This window comes from Papio anubis, chromosome 1, assembly GCF_008728515.1.
Source record: "Papio anubis isolate 15944 chromosome 1, Panubis1.0, whole genome shotgun sequence".
Classification (NCBI taxonomy): Eukaryota; Metazoa; Chordata; class Mammalia; order Primates; family Cercopithecidae; genus Papio; species Papio anubis.
The window spans coordinates 21493827-21513625 of NC_044976.1; the positions used below are offsets into that span (position 1 = coordinate 21493827).

Consider the following 19799-nt stretch of genomic DNA (forward strand, 5'->3'; position numbering starts at 1 on the left):
TTTTTGGTAGAGATGGGGTTTCACCATGTTGGCCAGGCTGGTCTTAAACTCCTGACCTCAAGTGATCTGCCTGCCTCAGTCTCCCAAAGTGTTGGGATTACAGGCATGAGCCACCACACCTGGCCCAACTACAATCTTTTGAATAAATTTTATGAAACATTTATCCTTGTTTTGACTTACTTTCCAGATTAAAAGATAAGCGGGCACAGTGGCTCATGCCTATATAATCTCAGCACTTTGGGAGGCTAAGGCGGGCAGATCACTTGAGACCAGGAGTTTGTGACCAGCCTGGCCAACATGGTGAAAACCTGTCTCTACTGAAAATACAAAACATTAGCCAGGTGTGGTGGTGTGCACCTGTAGTCACAGCTACTCGGGAGGCCAGGCAGGAGTATTGCTTGAACCTGGGAGGCAGAGGTTGCAGTGAGCTGAGATCATGCCACTGCACTCCAGCCTGGTGACAGAGCAAGACTCCGTTTCAAAAAAAAAAAAAAAAACAGTTTTAAAAACCATCTTTCTTTCTGTACCAGGGAAGATAACATTTCCTATAAGAATACATATGGAAAGCAGGTTCTCTACACCCACCAATTTTAGGGGCCAGCATAGTGGCTTCGTTATGTGTAATTCTGTATCTTGCATACAAAAGCAAACACACACTCAGGTCTGATAAGTAAGCCCTTTAACAAACTCTTCTCTATGGCCTTGAAAAATACAGGACTAAGTCCCAGTGCGCTGGCTCACGCCTGTAATCCCAGCACTTTGGGAGGTTGAGGCAGGCGGATCACCTGAGGTAAGGAGTTCAAGATCAGCCTGGCCAACATGGGGAAACCCATCTCTACTAAAAATACAAAAATTAGCTGGGGGTGGTGGTGCACGCCTGGAATTCCAGCTACTTGGGAGGCTGAGGCAGGAGAATCGATTGAACCTGGGAGGCGGAGGTTGCAGTGAGCCAACATCATGCCACTGCACTCCAGTCAGGGCAACAGAGACCCCATTTCAAAAAAAAAAAAAAAAAAAAAAGTATAGGACTGAAACTAAAAATTAGGCGATGGGAGAGCTTAAAATATTTGCTTTTTTCTTTTTTTTTTTTGAGATAATGTCTCACTATATTGCTGACGCTGGGTCTCCAACTCCTGGGCTCAAGGGATCCTCCTGCAACCTTTTCCAAACAAGTATAAGTTTACCTAGGTTAAAAACTTTCTTTTTTTCTGAGACAGGGTCTCACTCTGTTGCCCAGGCTGGAGTACAGGGGCCTGATCACAGCTCACTACAACCTCAACTTCCCGGCCTCAGGTGATCCTCCTACCTCAGCCTCCCAGGTAGCTGGGTCTACAGAGGTGTGTCACCATGCCCAGCTAGTTTTTTAAATTTTTTGTAGAGATGGGGTTTCGCCATGTTGCCCGAGACAGTCTTCAACTTCTGGGCTCAAGCAATCCTCCCACCTTGGCCTCCCAAAGTGCTGGGATTACAGGCGTGAGCTACTGCACCCAGCCCAAAAGTGGCTTCCTAAAGACCAAAATCCAATACATTTTGGCTTAAGTTTTTATAAATGAATGATGAAAAAAGAGCAAAACAAATGACAACTATCAACATAAAACAAACAAAAAAGCCTAAGTAATCTTTAATTTCAGACAAAACTATATTACTTTAAACTCTAGATTAGCTTTATTTTAGACATAATTTAAAGAGCTTTTAAGTACACATAAACTTTCCCACTTAGTTCTAACCTCACATTAGGTCTTTCCACTCCAGCAGTAAAGAATGTACACTTTAAGTCAGGTAGCACAGGGTTTGAATCCTGGCCTTGCCACTTCATAGACAGGTGGCCAATAGCCACAAATATGAAGTTACTTAACCTCAATCTTTGAGTTCCTTATAGGTAAAGTAGGTAGGAACAATACTACCTACCTTGCAGGGTTGTAAACTACATGATATACACAGAATATAAAATGCCTCCTTAGTACAGAGCATGGTGCATAGTACTTACACTATAGTTAGTAGGTGTTACTAATCTATCATTTTAAAAAAAGCATGCCATGAAAAAAGAAACAGCAGAATGTTTTCCACCCATACTTCATCTACACTATTTTTATTTTTCAAAATAAAATTCTAGAGCTGAAAATCAGACTTAAAAAAAAATCAGTTTTCAGGGATCACCTTCTAGCTCCTCTTTACATAAAGAAAGACACATTTATCGTCTCTGTTCTTCATGAGAATTTCCCAGCTGTTGATCTAAATTGTCTTTATTTTTTAAGACAAGGTCTCACTCTGTAGCCCAAATTGTAGTACAGTGGCGTGATCTCAGCTCACTGCAACTTCCACCTCCAAAGCTCAAGCGATTCTCATGCCTCAGCCTCCTGAGTAGCTGCGACTACAGGCATGCGCCACCATGCCTGGCTAAATTTTTGTATTTTAGTAAAGATGGAGTTTCACCATGTTGCCTAGGGTGGTCTCGAACTCCTGAGCTCACACGATCCGCCAGCCTCAGCTTCCCAAAGTGCTGGGATTACAGGTATGAGCGACAGTGCCCGGCTGAAAGTTGTTTTAAAAAAGTCACCTTTAGGGCTGGGCACTGTGGCTCACGCCTGTAATCTCAGCACTTTGGAAGGCCGCGGTGGGTGGATTACTTGAGGTCAGGAGTTCCAGACCAGCCTGGCCAACACGGCAAAACCCTCTCTCTACTAAAAATACAAAAACTGTTGGGGCGTGGTGGTAGCTGCCTGTAATCCCAGCTACTTGGGAGGCTGAGGCAGGGAGAATCACTTGAACCCAGAAGGCGGAGGTTGCAGTTTGCTGTGATCGCGCCACCGCACTCCAGCCTGGGCAAGAGAGCTAGACTCTGTCTCAAAAAAAAAAAAAGTCAGGCCTGGCACAGTGGCTCACGCCTGTAATCCCAGCACTTTGGAAGGTGAAGCAGGGGGGGATCATGAGGTCAGGAGCTCAAGACCAGGCTGACCAACACGGTGAAACCTCATCTCTTACTAAAAATACAAAAATTAGCCAGGCGTGGTAGCATGTGCCTATAATCCCAGCTACTCAGGAGGCTGAGGCAGGAGAATCACTTGAACCCCGGAAGCAGATGTTGTAGTGAGCCAAGATCGCACCATTGCACTCCAGCCTGGGTGACAGAGCAAGACTCCATCTCAAAAAAAAAAAAAAAAAAGGCACCTTTTTATCATTAGTCTGCTTTTACTACCCAAGATTTACTTTGATTTTTTTTTTTGGGGGGGGGGGGTGGGGGGTTGGTTGGTTGGTTTTTTTTTTGAGACGGAGACTCACTCTCTCGCCCAGGCTGGAGTGCAGTGGTGCAATCTCGCCTCAATGCAACCTCTGCCTCCTGGTTTCAAGTGATTCTCTGGTCTCAGCCTCCCAAGTAGCTGTGTACAGGTGCATGCCTGCCTGACCTCAAGTGATCCACCTGCCCTGGCCTCCAAAAGTGCTGGGATTACAGGCATGAGCCGCTACACCTGGCCAAAGATTTACTTTGAACTAGTTAAGGAAAACCTTTCTGGGGAGACAAAGTTACAGATTCCAAAAATAAAACCACATAGGCATTTTTAGTAACCTATTAACCTTTCCTTTCTGAGCTTTAAGTTATTTTTATTTTTTCTGTAACTCATGTAACTGTTTTCAGATCTAATTCCTAAATAAACATGCCATGACATTTTCTCAGCATCCTGATTTTTTCTACGTATTCCTTCCCATTATTTTCTAGCAATTCCTTGAAACTATTAAAACCTGTTTTTCTAAATTTATTTCATTTTCTTGCAGACAATGTTCCTAACCTTTCCTTGGGATCCCAAACACTATTAAACATTTGTGGCAACCTTTATTGTAGTTTTAAATCTCAGACCAACTACATCCAGGCAAATCACTGCAAACATCTGTTGTTATCCTTTCTACTAAGATCATTCTCCAAAATCCCCCAAAATGTGAGATAATCTGTAACTCTGCTACTAAAAGTGTAGTCAGGAACACTGGCATCACCTATGAGCTTGTTAGAAATGCAGACTCTTGCCCATCTCAGATTTAATGAGTCAGAAACTGCATTTTAATCAAAATCCCCAAAATTCCTACTCACTTCAAGTTTGAGCAGCATTTTTGAATGAATTGTGACCTAGACAGCTTAACTAGAAAATTTAAATAATCACCAGAAATTCCTTCAAAATCATTTGATATGTGCAAGAAATGGTCTCATTCATCTTTGCTTTCACATTTAGGATAGTAAAACAGAAATGACATTACAACTAATGAAGATATCCACATTACTGCTCATTAATTAAAAGGAAGTTTCAATAAAAATATTTATTGTTGGTTGTATTTAGATCGTTTCCCATACCAACACTATACAGATTATATTTCAATATGAGTAATTTGGTAAGGTTCTATTTCTTAACAGGAATCATAGAAAAGTTTCAAAATGACAAAACAATGCTAAACACGTACCATTTAACCAAAAAATATTTAGTTATACGACAGCTGGCTAGAACACCCAAGTCCTTCTAATCAAGCCAATTCAGGTACTTGAACAATAGCCAAACACATAAGCACCATTATAATCAATAGGTTCAAATGAAAACAGAATGTTTTGATGATATTTTGAGTATAAGACAAAATTTTCAAAAGTGATTTAGCTGATAAAAATAGTGGCCTTTTAAAACATATTAATGGCCGGGTGTGCTGGCTCACGCCTGTAATCCCAGCACTTTGGGAGGCTGAGGAGGGTGGATCACGAGGTCAGGAGACCAAGACCATCCTGGCTAACACGGTGAAACCCTGTCTCTATTAAAAATACAAAAACAGAATTAGCCGGGCGAGGTGGCGGGCGCCTGTAGTCCCAGCTACTCAGGAGGCTGAGGCAGGAGAATAGTGCGAACTCGGGAGGCGGAGTTTGCAGTGAGCCGAGATCATGGAGGCGGCGCTTGCAGTGAGCTAAGATCGCGCCACTGCACTCCAGGCTGGGGAGAGAGCGAGACTGTCTCAAAAAAAAAAGTATTAACTTCTGCTTAATCTACTTAAAAACCTAGGCTGAAACTGAAGTTTACAGACTTAAAGGATTCCTGACTGAAGTACAGAATAATCTCCCAAGAACCACCATACAGGAATGTTTTTAAATTCTATTAAATAGTATTGAGATCTGCAATAATGTAATATTTTCGTATCTAAGGAAATATTACCCCTTTACTTGAGACTGAGCTCCTTTTCTTGCCAATGTTACCATACTTGACAATACTGATCCTCACCTTTACCCCAATCTTAAAATGATCAAACTCCTTGTTATTTTAAAAGGCACGACTAAACTGTGTCTAATTTAATCTCTTGCCTTTTTTTTTCTTTCTGGAGACAGGGTCTCACTCTGTCACCCAGGCTGGAGTGCAGTGGCAGGATCACAGTTCACTACAGCATCTACTTCCCAGGCCCAAGTGATACTCCCACCTCAGCCTCCCTGGTAGCTGGGACCACAGCTGTGTGCCACCATGCTCAGCTAATTTGATTTTTTGTAGAGATGGGGTCTCCCTATGTTGCCCAGGCTGGTCTTGAAATCCAGAGCTCAAGCAATCCTCCCACCTAGGCCTCCCCAAGTGCTGGGATTACCAGCATGAACCCCACTGCACAGAGCCCCTCCTGTCTCTTAATAAATGGACATCTAGGCCTAAAAGTCACCATTTGGAATTTTCAGCAAACAGCTGAATAAAACACTACTCTTGCTTATGATATGGAGGAAATGTCTACACATGGTCTTGATTTTGGTCACAACTTTCGATACTAAGGAAATAGAAATGTAATTTCTTTTCATAGCTACAGACAGAAGATATCTCCCTAGGTGAATATAATATACTCCACATGAAAATGCCTAACGAAATCTTGCTATTTCTAAAACTAATAAATTCAGGGCTTCTGACAGAGCTAAAGCTTAAGCAATCCTTTATTTTTGGAAGAAATACATCGCATATTAGTGAGCTGCCCCACCTTTCATCCCATTCTGCAAACACCTAAAGATGCTCAAGTTCAGATATTTTTGCTGTTAGAACATTCCTTCCTGTTTCAGTGAGTGATCTTTTGATCTTGGAACAAAAAGAATACAAAACAAGAACAGTAAATTCTGGAAAACACTAACCAAAAGGAAGTATACTATCTACTCTTCATTACCTTGAAACAATAGGGTATTCACTTTTTCTTCCCCGTAACTCAGTTTAATGGTCTTCATTTGAAAGAAACAAGGCAGAATACACTACTAGTCCTTCTTAATACTTTCTTACTCAATTTGTTTATAGACTATTAGGTCCCAATCATCTTCCTTTTAAATATTTTTTGCTATTAACGGCACTAATTACAGAGGAATCACACATTACTTCAAGTGAATTTCCATTCTGAGTTGCAGAACTTCTACGTTTTTGACTGGTGAGAAACGAAGGGCACCCTCAAAGAAAAATAAGTCATGAGAAAAACCGGCTGGGCGCAGTGGCTCATGCCTGTAATCCCAGCACTTTGGGAGGCCAAGGTGGGCAGATCACGAGGTCAGGAGATTGAGACAATCCTGGCTAACACAGTGAAACCCCGTCTCTACTAAAAATACAAAAAATTAGCCAGACGTGGTGGCGGGCACCTGTAGTCCCAGCTACTCGGGAGGCTGAGGCAGGAGAATAGCGTGAACCTCGGAGGCAGAGCTTGCAGTGAGCCGAGATCGTGCCACTGCACTCCAGCCTGGGCAACAGAGCGAGACTCCGTCTCAAAAAAAAAAGAAAAACCACCATATTAGGGCTACCTGCAAGAGAATAGGAAACCTCATAAAGTTAACTTTAAGACATAAAGAGAGAACTCTTTATACAGTACTTCCTGTAAATTGGCAGTATTTCCCGATGATGCATCCAAACTGTCCAACACAGCTTTCCTCAAATAACCCCCTCACCACTTCTCCTTCACTTGTGGCATGTCACATCAAGGGCACAAGGGCACTGGGGCAATAAAAAGCCTACTGAAAGCACTGTACAAATGTTTCTGTTTGCCCACCTCTGCAGATTCTCTAGGAACATTTCCAAAATGCCATGATTTCCTGAGAAAAACGCTACTGGCAGCCTGTTATGCCACAGCCAATATTCCCATCTGCCACCTGTAGATCTAGTTCTAACCTCAGCCAAGCTTCCTGACAATTTAATAAATCTCTGTTGAGTTCAGCCTTTTCATTTTTACTATCCTACTCCTTCACTACCTTCCTTAGAACAGGTATCCAATATCTAGTACTAAATTTGAAGACAGAAACTCCACTTGACTACAAAAGCCTTAATCACATAACTACTAAATCTTTTTGCACAATCAAACCCATCACACCCCACCCAAAATCACCAACACAACATTTTGAACATGTTAAATTTTATTAAAAATATTTAACATTGTACAAATATTCCAATACAGTTATGGTACATGAACACTGTACCAAAAGGATTTTTATTAAACTGATGATTAAATGGAAAAGGTCTTGCAAATGTCCCTATTTTGATATTTCTTATGTTACTATATCCATATCAGCGATTTATGTTTGCAGGAGCCTTCAGCCCAATTATAGAAATAGTCTTAGAACATAGTACCTAATATTACAATAGGATTCAGTAAGTACAAGTCTACCTATGTTATTGAACAGGCTAGAGAAGTCCCTTTTGCCCAACCCTCATATGTGAGGAATCAAGAAAAGCAATGTTCATGGGATCCTGACAAATCTACTAAATAAAGTGAGAGCCCTTATTTAAATTTGAGCAATTTAAGTTTTTCCCCAGAATGTCTCCTTTGTTGGTTCCATGAAATGTATTTTGTTCTGAGTGTTTAAAGCTAACAAACTGGCATTGCATTTTCCTTAACTTACATAAACTCATCAGAATTACATGAATATTCCTACTGTTTACCTTGAAACTTCCTAAGGAGCAGGCTATTTAGTGCAAGTTTTATACCCTGATCCTTTCTGTCACTGATACATGCATAAAATGTTACCTTAACACAACCCTGCAATCACTGCCAATTCTTAAAAATATTATATAATTTCATTCCAGTGTTGCACAACTAGTCTATAGCAAACTTACAGGTAAGGGTTTATATTCATGACACTGACTAGCACGTTTAACATCTAGGAAATTCTTTCTAGACTGATATTCTCAACCAATAAAGAAGATACAGTGCTATAAGAATACTGAGAAGGTTCTTCAGGCATGAAAATTCATAATTACTTTTAATCAGTGCTTATACCATATTACAATTATTTTTTTATATGATATGGTCAGAAATGCCTAGTTACTAAATTTAATTTCAATCTCTACCTTACCACCATGGAATCCCCTACAGACTATAAGATGAGGGATTTTAATCTTTAGCAATAATTTAAATATTGACTCAATTCTACCAATATCTACTAATCCTATCAGCTATCCTAGCTTTCACACAAAACACAAGTTGTTCATAGGTTTGTTTCTGCTATGTTCAAAGTCTTAATATTTCAGCTATATAATTTCCTCTTGACCCAAAGTCATTGTCTCAATATATCTCTAAATTGAGGCCATTATTGTCAACCTGCTGAAACTTTTTAAAGTTCCATTTTACAATGTTAAGATTAGTTTGGAAGATTTTTAAAAATAGTATCTTTGGTGTTTAAACCCTCCATTCTATCAATGTCTTCTTTTCACTACAATTAATGTGCAATAAATATCTCTTTAAGATACATTTTATGTTAATCTATCCAACAAAATATAGAAAATATAATACTAGAATGAAATGACAGTTAAAGCAAATTTATTATCTCTCCAACACTTTTTAAGATTATAAGGTGTCTATTTTGCTCACTTAAAATATACCCTGAGTATTTCTTACTTCATATTTGCGGGCCTTTCTTGCTGATCTGCTACCAATTTAAGAGTAAGTAAAGTGTTATTATATGTTCCTATTAAGAACAGAAATAATTTAATATTAAAGTCCTAGTTTTCTACAAGGCTGACATAATTGCCCACTTATAGGATATGGGCATTCTCCCACACTTAATGCCCCACTACTGATAAAAAAAAAATAGGAAAAAAAAAGTTCTTACCAACAATTCCACTGGTTATCGTCCCCAGCGAACCCCACCTAGCAAGTCGACATCATGACATGTCAGGTCAGGGCAGCCTCAACCTCGCTTCCCTGATAGTCAGGTGATAAAAGGAAGGAGTTAAAACAGGAAAAGTACACTTGCAGATTTCTGGATAACATCTGAAAATGATTAAAAAACAAAAAAACAAAACAAAACAAAACCAGAGCTTCTGGTAACCTCTAAATAAAAAAGTATATACACGTATTTTTATTTAAAGAAAAAAAACTTTTCTGGAAGGATTAACAATCATTAACTTCAAATTAAATATTATTAAATTGCTGACCAATACATTATATATGCAGTATTTTTAAAGCTTGGTGTTTGCATTTGAAAATTAAGACCTAATCAACAAACTTCTAATATAAAAGTAAACATGTCTGGCTAACGGATTTGTTATTCTGGATTCTCCAGTCAGTCATCAAATCTACTGGTTTCCTCAGAACAACTCCACCCCTAAGTTAACAGAAGCTCCCATTCTTAGAGAAACATAAACACACTTATAAATCCAGTGCAGTCTTTCTATAAGGCTTTTTCTTAGCTGTTCACTTAAGAGATTCCATGTAATAAATGTTCACAAAATAATGGACAACACTAAAATTAACTTTGGTTAGTTTTCTTTAAGAATACTGGTAGCTCAGTATAATAAAATTCTCTTTGAAAAATCAAAATGACAAGTTTTAACATATTTAGAAGCCTTGATAACTAATTAGCAATAGCCTTATAGCAAGTATTTACTGGAAGGGTTTGGTTTTACAAATACACAATTAATAAAACGCAGGTATGATTATATTCAAATGGCAGGAGGCAAATGATGTAATGAGTTTCAAGAATAATATTATATGGCTTTATGCTAGAAGTGAAATTTTATGTCCCTTCTCTTTTAAAATTTAAAATATATAATTTATTTTGTTGCATGCTGACCTGTTTAAAAAGAATTCATCTCCTAAGTCAGATTTCAAAGTCAAAAGGGAGAAAAATTATCTCCTACTATCAGAAAGCATTGGGCTTTCTTATGCAGAATAACCCCAGTAACTAAAAAAACCTGAAAAACAATTATGCTGAATTCATTTTTAAAAAAACTATAGAATCATAACTCATTTTCCTTATCTTTTCACCAAATAAACCTGGATTTATTAGAAATCTGGAAACTTATTAGAACTTTTTTGCTCTTAAAAATTAAAATACCTTCATATAAATACATACATTTAAGCAACTGCTATAAATGAGTGATCAAATAAAAATTAGTATTCCATTATGGGGAGGAGCATATCTGTATCAGTCTCACAAGGGTACCTACAAAGAATAGTTCTACACCTCAATATATTTCCCAACACACACTTTACTGTAACAGGCTCATAAATAAAGCCAAATCAATTAGCTTGGGGAACAAAAAAGATGGAAAGACAGGAGAGCAAGAAACCAAGTTCCTTAGAACTCATAATTTGTACCTATTTTTTTAAAAATGCCAATCTAGAATAAAGACCTCCCTCAATTGACATTTTTCAGGTTTATATATTACACTGTTAGATTTATTTATGTGAAAAGTTGACCTCTGAATCTATTTTCTCTGAATGCTGCTACAGTGTTAATTTATAAGACATGAAAGAAGAAAAGCTCTTGAGTTTTAATGTTTATAGGATTATGTTTTACAATTTTAAATAGCCACAAAACCTCTAAACCAAAAATTAAAGGGTACCTCTGCAAATATATTTTTAATTAGTGAAAAGGACAGAGGAGGAGGTGGCCACTTTAAAATTCAAAATATAATTTGCAATTAAAGGAAAGGATTTTGACATGGAACCCAAGTTTTAATCTTACAGTTTTTGCGAGGGTTTATGCTTTCTCAGAATCATTTCTATCCCCATTCTTAAGATTCTTTATGACAACTTTGTAGCTTGTAACACCTAATTAAGAAATACAAACAACTCAAATTTTATTTGTAGAGCTTGTTCTTTCCAAGAAAAAAATCAGGATTTTACTTAAGTCTAATTAGATGCATAGTTACAACTTCAAATTGTATTTTCAAAGTTTAAAAGCAGCATTTAAAGAATGTTTGGTGTCTTTACTTACATGGGCATAAGAAAAACAACTGGATCTGTCTTACCAAAGAAATACCCATGTTAACTCAAAACTATCATACAACAACAGACCATAATTCCTTTATCAGTTTCCAAAAAACTATCAATAAGGTCTGTTAAATGACTATACTGTGTAATAAGTGTACTTTGAAAAAGAAATGAAATATATTGACTTTCATCAGTAAATATTAATCTTATTTGAAACGAAAAGAAGCCATGAAACCCAGTATGATCTAACCAAGATTACACGGAATTAAGTGGCTTATGATTTTGAAATCTAATATTCCTATCACAAAGACACCAAACAGGAACAAAACACAGAATAATGGTGTATCCATTTTAATTATTCCCCAATGGCTTCTGATATTTTTATCATTATAAAAACATTTGAGAACCACGTAAGAATGAGATGGAGGGGAAAACTTAATAGTAATTTGAAAGTGATTCAGACTTTTCTGTACCATAAAGCTTAGATTATTTTGTTCCTCTCATTCTCAAGCAAAAAAGTCATTAGAATAAATCAGAATTTCAAAAGGAAATAGGGAAATAGATGTTATGTCTTGGCCAACAAAAAATATAGGCATTAGGGATAGCAGATAAATAAAAATAAACGAGATGTTAACAGAAAGTCAGAGGTATTACTACTGGATATTTTTAAGCCTCTCTTACAAGGCATGAATGTTTCTCAAAGCAAATTTACATAGTAATAGGAAATTATATTCCTAAACCAGTAACTGAAATGGTAGTCACAATCACGTTTACTAAAACTAAAGTCCGCAGTGCAATTGACGCCACAGTACTAACAGTTTTCCCTGTATGTACATTCACTTATCCAGCAAATAAGGTCTTCAGTCACAAATTATCCCTTATAAAGAATGTGGGTCAAAATAGATTGCAGTCTGCTTTCCCAGCCACATTTTATTTGTTTTAACGCAAATTATCCAATGCCTGCAAGAATGCTCAAAAGTCTATGAACCTGTTTTTTTTTTTAAATAAAAGATAAAATTTCAAAATTAGAAGAGACTATGAGAGAACACCAATCAATGAAGTGCTAATTGGAATAAATACTTGAATTTAGACTAATCCTCAGTCTAATATCCACAATACATGTTGGAATAGACAAGAAATTTTGCATGAATTTGATCACTCACATAGGCAGTTATACTTTGAAAACAATATTCCTTGCAAGGATTACGAATAAAATAATGTTTTAGGACACAATTGAATTTGAAATAGGTAATGTTTTGAATAGATTTTTTAGTTTTATTGAAATCTTACATGAACAAGAAATTGGAAATACAATCACATCAAAGAACAAATTGTCACGGCTTTTGACGTTTAAGCCAAACAAATTTTGTAGGGCAGATTTCAAAAAGGTGTGAAGTTATAACAATTTAAAAACACAGTTAACCTACTTCTAGGAATGCAAAACATACAATCATAGGTTATTTTCAATACAAGAAAACTTAAATTTGTTTGCTTTAATTTCTTAAAACTACTAAGACAAAGCACTAGCTTGTATTTTTATTTACAGCATACTCCATACTCCTATGTAATCTATCCCAAATCCAAAAAAATGAAACTGTCCAAAACCAAAGGTTCTGCAAAATCATGATTTAACAGTGTGCCCAGCTTGTTTTGAAGCTAAAATGAAGCCTGAAACGATAAAAGCATTGTAATCCCCAGAATAAGGGAACTCTGCAAGCCCAATAATGTCCAAGAGCATTTATGAAAAGAGGAAAAATAAAAAGACTTGAGTATATACACAATAGTGATTTCTTCAGCCCAATACAAATGGCAGCAAAATGCTACTTAAAGATGAAACAGTTAAGCCAATTTTTTTTTTTGAAGAATGTAGATCTAGAGCCAATCGTATCTTGCCAGTATCATTTTCAAGCCCTTACTTGTCTACTTCCACTGTTGCCCATAAGTATCCTGATAAAATTCCTGGTTGTCATTATTGTAACCATAGTTACCAGAATAGTCACCACCTTGCTGAAGCGGCTGCTGAGCGATGGGTTGGGAACCCCAGTTCTGTTGGTTGTTGGTCTGACGACGCTTGGAATCAGGTTGGTTGTACCCATCTGCCTTTCTCTTGCCTCCTACATTGCCCCCACGATTGCCCCGAGATCCACGGGAACCACGGCCTCTCTGCTGTTGAGCAGGACCCCCTCTGCCACCCCTAGAGCCTCTTGGTGGTCCCAAAGGTGCCCCCCTCTGTGAATAGCCAGCTCTACCTCTTGGAGGTGGTGCTCCCCTCCCCCTTGGTGGTGGTGGAGCACCTCGCCCTCCCCTTCCTCCTCCTCTTCCTCTTACTGCATAGCCATCATCATAGCCGTAGTAGGGATCTTCATAGCCTCCACGATAGTCGTGATAATCATAACCATAGTAATCATCATAGTAATCTTCATAGCCATAGTAATCTGGAGGGTAGCCATATCCACCTCTCCCCCCACCACGACCCCGACCTCTAATTGGAGGTGGCATGCGAGGAGGAGGGTGGTAGTAATAATCTTCATACCTAGCAAAGGAGGGAAGGGAGAAAAGAAAAAACAAATCAGTTTGCTTCAAGACTCTGATTGTGTTTTATTAATCCGATCTCCATTATCAAATGGAGATTCCTTGTCCAAAGACATATCTACTAAAAGGTAGACTCACGCAGTGCTTCTGGAGGCCTGTCTAGCAGCTTGGCGCTCTTTCCTTTTCTTGTCTGGTGGCTTGGCTAAGACTATTTCAATTTCTTCCCCTTCTATTTCTTTGCCATTCATTTCATCCATAGCCTACAAAAAATTGAAAAATTTATTTTATGATATAAAGCTATACGTTTTATATAGTGTGCATGCTATCATACTTGACTCATTTAATATATTTAATAATTTACTGCACAATTATTTTAAATGGCCAAAAGGTGAATCTAGCCAGAAAGTTAAACACAAACACAAAGAAAATACGTTTCCCTTGACCTTATCTTTTTATATGTAAATGACATTTAGAACAAAACCTACCTCCTGATACTGTATTTTAAAAGGTAAAAGGGCTGCCACCTATTGCTGCTCCTTAATTCCAAATAACTAACTCCTTAAAAGATAAGCCATACCAAAGAAGCAAATCCACACCAAAGAAGCAAATCCATACCAGGGAAAAATGCCAATATTAATACGAACCAAAGATTAACTTTTCAGGATTAGAATTTTTAAATAAACATGTAGCATACAACATACAGGTCTTACACTGTTCTTATACAAAAATTTCAAGGATCTGAAGCACAAATGAGGTTACAGAGTGAGATTATCTGTAAAATTCAAGATACCAACACAAAAAACCTAGGTTTCCCTCACAATGCTTAACTCGAAATGTATTTTGCTTGAACAGTTTCAAGTACAGAGCCAGAAAAGGCCTGGACTAATGAAGACTCAAGCAATTACGTAGAAAGCAGTAATCAAACATTCCATGTTCTAGCCCTTTGTTCATGTTGTTCCACCCAACAACCTCTGCCATACATCAAAAGGTTCAGGTACTCACTAACAAAATGTCACCTCCTCATATTTTATTTTTTGTTTCCCTATACCTTTCCCCACTCTGGGCACACATAAAAAAATGTTCTATTTATAACGAGCTATTAGTGATTTATAAGTATCTAGACAAAAATGAAACTAGTCCTCAAGATTGCAATTTTCCCTGTACTGCTTCAGTAAAAGCAACTAAACAAGTTTACAAAAGCTTCCTGGCATAAATTAAAAAATGAAACATCTACTCTCTGCCCCGACCATCCTGGTGACTCCCAGTTCCTGGACTAGATATTTTATAATTTAATAGGCTTCCTTGGCAAACCATCCTATAAATATTTTCCATCAGGACAACCAGTTATTTAAAACCAGTTGAGTCAGGAGGAATATTTGGAAAGCATAAAATTATTAGTTATCTGCATTCTATACCAGTAAAAATTTCAGACGCCACACATTAACAGATAAGAGTGTAACAGTATAACAGATAAGATTCCATACTTCAAAGCCAGATTATTACTGAGTTTGTGATCTTGGACAAGTTATGAATTTTATGAACAATACTGCCTCATTAATTAGCTACCATCAATGAGCAAGCCGATTAACTATAAACGAGTCAGAGATTCTAGAAAGCCTGTTTTAAAAGCAGTACCCTGGGCAAAAAACAAAACCAAAAAATGCTCAAATTAGAGGTGGTAGTATCCCACCAACCAAACATGCCAAAAAAGAACCATGCCTGTGTCACTAAGCATTCTGGATCTATCTTCCCAGTAACATAAAAAAGATTTTAGTAGTGTTTTGTCTTGCTTCCCATCCCCTCAAGGAAGGAGAGATGAACAAGAAAAAGAAACTGAAAATTTCACCCATTAAAGATAGTCCGAACCCACTGTCAATAGAAAGCAGGTTTTGTGTTCCAAATACCATATGAAAATACTTTCTTCATACTTATCATTATCATCAAAGACTAAATCAACTATTATACACAAGAGATAGCTCTAACAATTACTGAAATCAGTAAAACATAGTGAATGCTATTTTAACTCTAAAATGATTAAATAAAGGTAAAACTAATCATACCCTCATCACCATACATCTACTCAAATACTGTATGAGTCATGTACACCACTCAGTTTCCTTCATAGGTACACAAACTGAGGTAAACTAAGTAGTTATAATATATTCATTACCTATTTAGTGTTTACAGCAGCTAATTTTTATACCTTGTAATACTTCCAAGGCATCATGCTATCAAATCTTACAAAACAATAGAGATTAAAAATAACTTGCCTAAGATCACAAATTCAGTAATAATCTGGCTTTGAAATATGGAGTCTTATCTGTTATACTATTACCACTTAACAGAGATTAAATAGAAAGAGTTCAGCAAAAGCTAACAGTCAATTTTACTTCAGTTTTTAACATTACTTTACGTGTTTGGCAGGTTTCAGAAACAAAATTCAAATATCAAGAACCAAAATTTCAAAATTTCTACCTTAACAGCTGCTCCTCTGTCTTCAAAATGAACAAATGCATAATCTTTCAACTTCTTTACTCTTTCGAGTTTTCCAAATTCAGAAAATGACTTTTCCAATATTTCTTCTGTCACTGTAGTAGCCAAGTTTCTCACAAACAAAACTTTTACCTAGTAAGCAACAAATAAACAAAACTGTCATTGGCTACTTAATTTTACCTGAAAAGTGTTTCTTCCTGTCTTCATAGCATAGGCTTTTCTCCTCTAAAACATTAAGCGCTGAAAGTGTTGTTACAGGTAGTACGAGAAATTGCTAGGAAAATGACACTGATATCAGTCACCAATTTATAAAAATTATTGGTTCTTGCCTTCTCCTATGTTGTCATTAAAGCACCTAACACTGAATAGAACCTTCAAAGAACCAACACATAATTATTATTGCTAATCAACAAGTTTAACATGGTCTCCAAGTCCCTTTCAAAACAAGTTTTTCTGTTTCTTTCCTCTAAAACTGAATAACTTTCAAAAGTTCATATGAAAAAATAAACAAACAAGAATAACCAGGAAAAAAAAGAGTGAAATTTAGAGACTGGCCCTACCGAATATAAACAAACTATAATGCTTAAATCATTAAATCAGGTAGTGTTAATTAGAAAAAAGGAGAAAAGTTGGTCCATGCCTTACACTATACACCAGGATAAACTCCAAATAGATCGAAAATTTAAATAATAAAAGGGTGGAGGGAGGACTGTGAAAGTATCAGAACAAGAATGATTCCTTCATGTAACACTGGAGTGGGGATGACCTTATGACTTAAAATCTAGGAGCCATAAGAATGATATATAAAAATAAATGACTTCTATATTGCAACAAATACTGTAAGCAAAGACAATAAATATGGATGAGGTATTTGCAACATGTATCACAAACAGCTAATCTCTCTTTTATATCAGAGAACCAGAAAATAAGAAAAAGCTCAACAACTGAATAGAAAAATAGGCAAAATTCATGAATATGTGGTTCATACAAAGAAACACACATGGCTCTTAAAATATATTTAAAGTTCAAACCATTCATAGTAAGAGACGCAAATCATTAATCATTAATGGCACTGAGACCATTTGTTATCAGGTTGGCAAAGTTCAAAAGTTTGATCATACACTATTTTGTCAAGAATGAGGAAAATAATTATCTTGTATTTTGCTAGTAGGAATGTAAAATAGTGTATCTCCTACAGACAGGAATATGGCAGTATCTTAACAATTACAGATGTATTTACCCTTTGGCCCACAATTCTACCCCTAAGAACTATCCTACAGATATATCTCCACTTGTATCAACTAACATAAACGTATTCATTCCAGCATTGTAAGAGCAAAAGATCAGAAACAATTCAATATCCAGCTGGTTAAATACACTATAGTACCTCCACAGAATAGACTACTATGTAGTCATAAAAACTGAAGAAGAGGGCTGGGCACAGTGGCTCACGCCTGTAATCCCAGCACTTTGGAAGGCCGAGGTGGGCGGATTGCCTGAGGTTGGGAGTTCGAGACCAGCCTGGCCAGCATGGTGAAACACCGTCTCTACTGAAAATACAAAAATAAGCCAGGTGTGGTAGAAGGCACCTATAACCCCAGCTACTCGGGAAGCTGAGGCAGGAGAATCGCTTGAACCCGGGAGGCAGAGGTTGCAGTGAGCCAAGATTGTACCACTGCACTCCAGCCTGGGTGACACAGCAAGGCTCCGTCTCAAAAAAAAAACCCAAAAAATGAAGAAGAGCTCTATGAGCTAACAGAGATTGACAGGGTACACTGTTTTTCCTGTTTTTACATCTCTGAAATAAAGAAACAACTTACAGTCAATGTGATAAGCAAGTACTGTGCCATAGTTTAGTTGGCAGTGTTTTATAACTACTTAGTGGTTCATATAATAATAGTGTATTTCCTCAGAGCTGATGAAACAGGATGGTGAATAAACAAAAAGTAGATCAGTGAATGTAGTAGGCTGCCAACATTACTACCACTCATGTAAGAATTAAGGAAGTATATTCATATTTGCCTAAGGAAATACTAAAAAGATAAACCAGAAACTACTAAAACTGGATGCCTTATAGGGGACAAAGGGGATTTGGTAGACATAGGCATAGGGGCAGAAAGGAAATTTCTTTGTCTATACTTTTCTATATAACTTTTAAACTAAGAAAATATAGTACCTATCCAAATAAAAAACTAACATATTGAACAACTTGTTGCTTCAGATAAAGGACTATCTAATAAGAAGTTACTAATTTAAAGAGGAAAAAAAAACTAACATTTTTCACAAATGCTCCATCCCCTTTATTATTCTCAATTTATCATATCTCTATGTTACACAGACTCCCACTGGCTCAGTTGCTTTTAAAAAAAATTCAACATGGAATTTTCTATGATGAAACCGTTAACATACTATATCAAAATCACTTACTGAAACTGTGTTTAAAATGTTCAACAGGAAAAAGGGTCCCTTTAAGAGACATATATTTAGGCTTTTAGGTTTTGGTACATTGTAAAACTGACCCAACTTGGCAAAAAAATCTTCAGTGAATTGTAAATTGATAGTGTGAATAACAGAAGCTTTACTCAAATGGATAAACTTTTCTTTTCAATTAGGAAACAGTAAAGGAGCTGGGTGCAGTTGTAAGCACCAGTAGTCCCAAGCTACCTAGGAGGCTGAAGCGGGAGGAACGCTTAAGCCCAGGAGTTCAAGGCTGCAGTGGGCTATGATTACACACGTAAGCAGCTACTGCACTCCAGCCTAGGCAACATAATGAGGCCCAATCTCTTTAAAAAAATAAAATAAAATAAAAAAATAAAGGGCTCTACAATATTTAATCCTAGGTTTATGGAGGCCTCATTTTCATTCCAAAACCTGTTTTAGATTTACGAAAAAGGAGTTACCAGAATAAAATCTTGAAGTTTTCTAACCCTAAAAAAAGATTAGGATGAACTTCCGTCTAAGCAGCTACTAAAGGTTATGTGAAAAGTGGCTGGTAAGCAAATTACAAGCTATACTTTTGGTTTTCATGGGATTTTATTCCTCTTTTATAATACGTAATACATCTATAATGCTATTTTAAAATATTTTCACAGAAAAAGCAACACAGGCTATTTAGTTACTACAGGTGGATTCAAACTTGTGGTGATCTTTAGAGACTGATCCAGGCTCAATAAAATAGATGACATCCGTGTTTAGTAGTTTACCCAAAGTCATAGTTGTATTAGGAGAAGAAACAATGGGAATCAAAATCAAGCTAGTAAAAAATTAAAATAAAAACTAAGAACTATTTGAATTCTCTATCCCTTACCCATCTACTCAAGGAATATGAGATAAAAGATACTGAGTAGCACTTCTGAGAGCCTCTCTGGTTCATTCTCAATAGATCTTACCTGCTTAACCCAAAGATGTCATTGCCTACACAGACTTTACCATACAAGTATAAACCAGGGTTCTCCTCCAAACTATTTAGAGCAAGGGTTTGCCTCCTCAAATTCTGGAATAAAAACCTTGACTTCTGACTTATCAAGAAGAATCCAACCATTAACTCATGGCCATTCAGAGTTGCTGCCTCCCTGTGAAGGGAAGATACAATTAAAATG

General features: G+C 36.9%; 1 protein-coding gene across 9 annotated transcripts in view; it reads right to left on the bottom strand.

Annotated features, from left to right (window-relative positions):
- Nucleotides 1–12408: 12408 nt before the first annotated feature.
- Nucleotides 12409–19799, bottom strand: part of HNRNPR (heterogeneous nuclear ribonucleoprotein R) — a 34767-nt gene continuing 27376 nt past the window's right edge. For 6 of the 9 annotated variants that reach the window (XM_003891303.4, XM_009201520.3, XM_009201525.3 and 3 more), the window contains 3 exons: nucleotides 16183–16332; nucleotides 13846–13967; nucleotides 12425–13708 (listed from right to left, as the gene is read on the bottom strand). In XM_003891303.4, the coding sequence (XP_003891352.1) occupies nucleotides 13096–13708; nucleotides 13846–13967; nucleotides 16183–16332 (885 nt within the window). In that variant the 3' untranslated portion in view covers nucleotides 12425–13095. Of the gene's footprint in view, nucleotides 13709–13845; nucleotides 13968–16182; nucleotides 16333–19799 lie in introns of all 9 variants that reach the window. The other 3 variants (XM_021937240.2, XM_021937229.2, XM_009201527.3) reach the window with 2 other exon arrangements.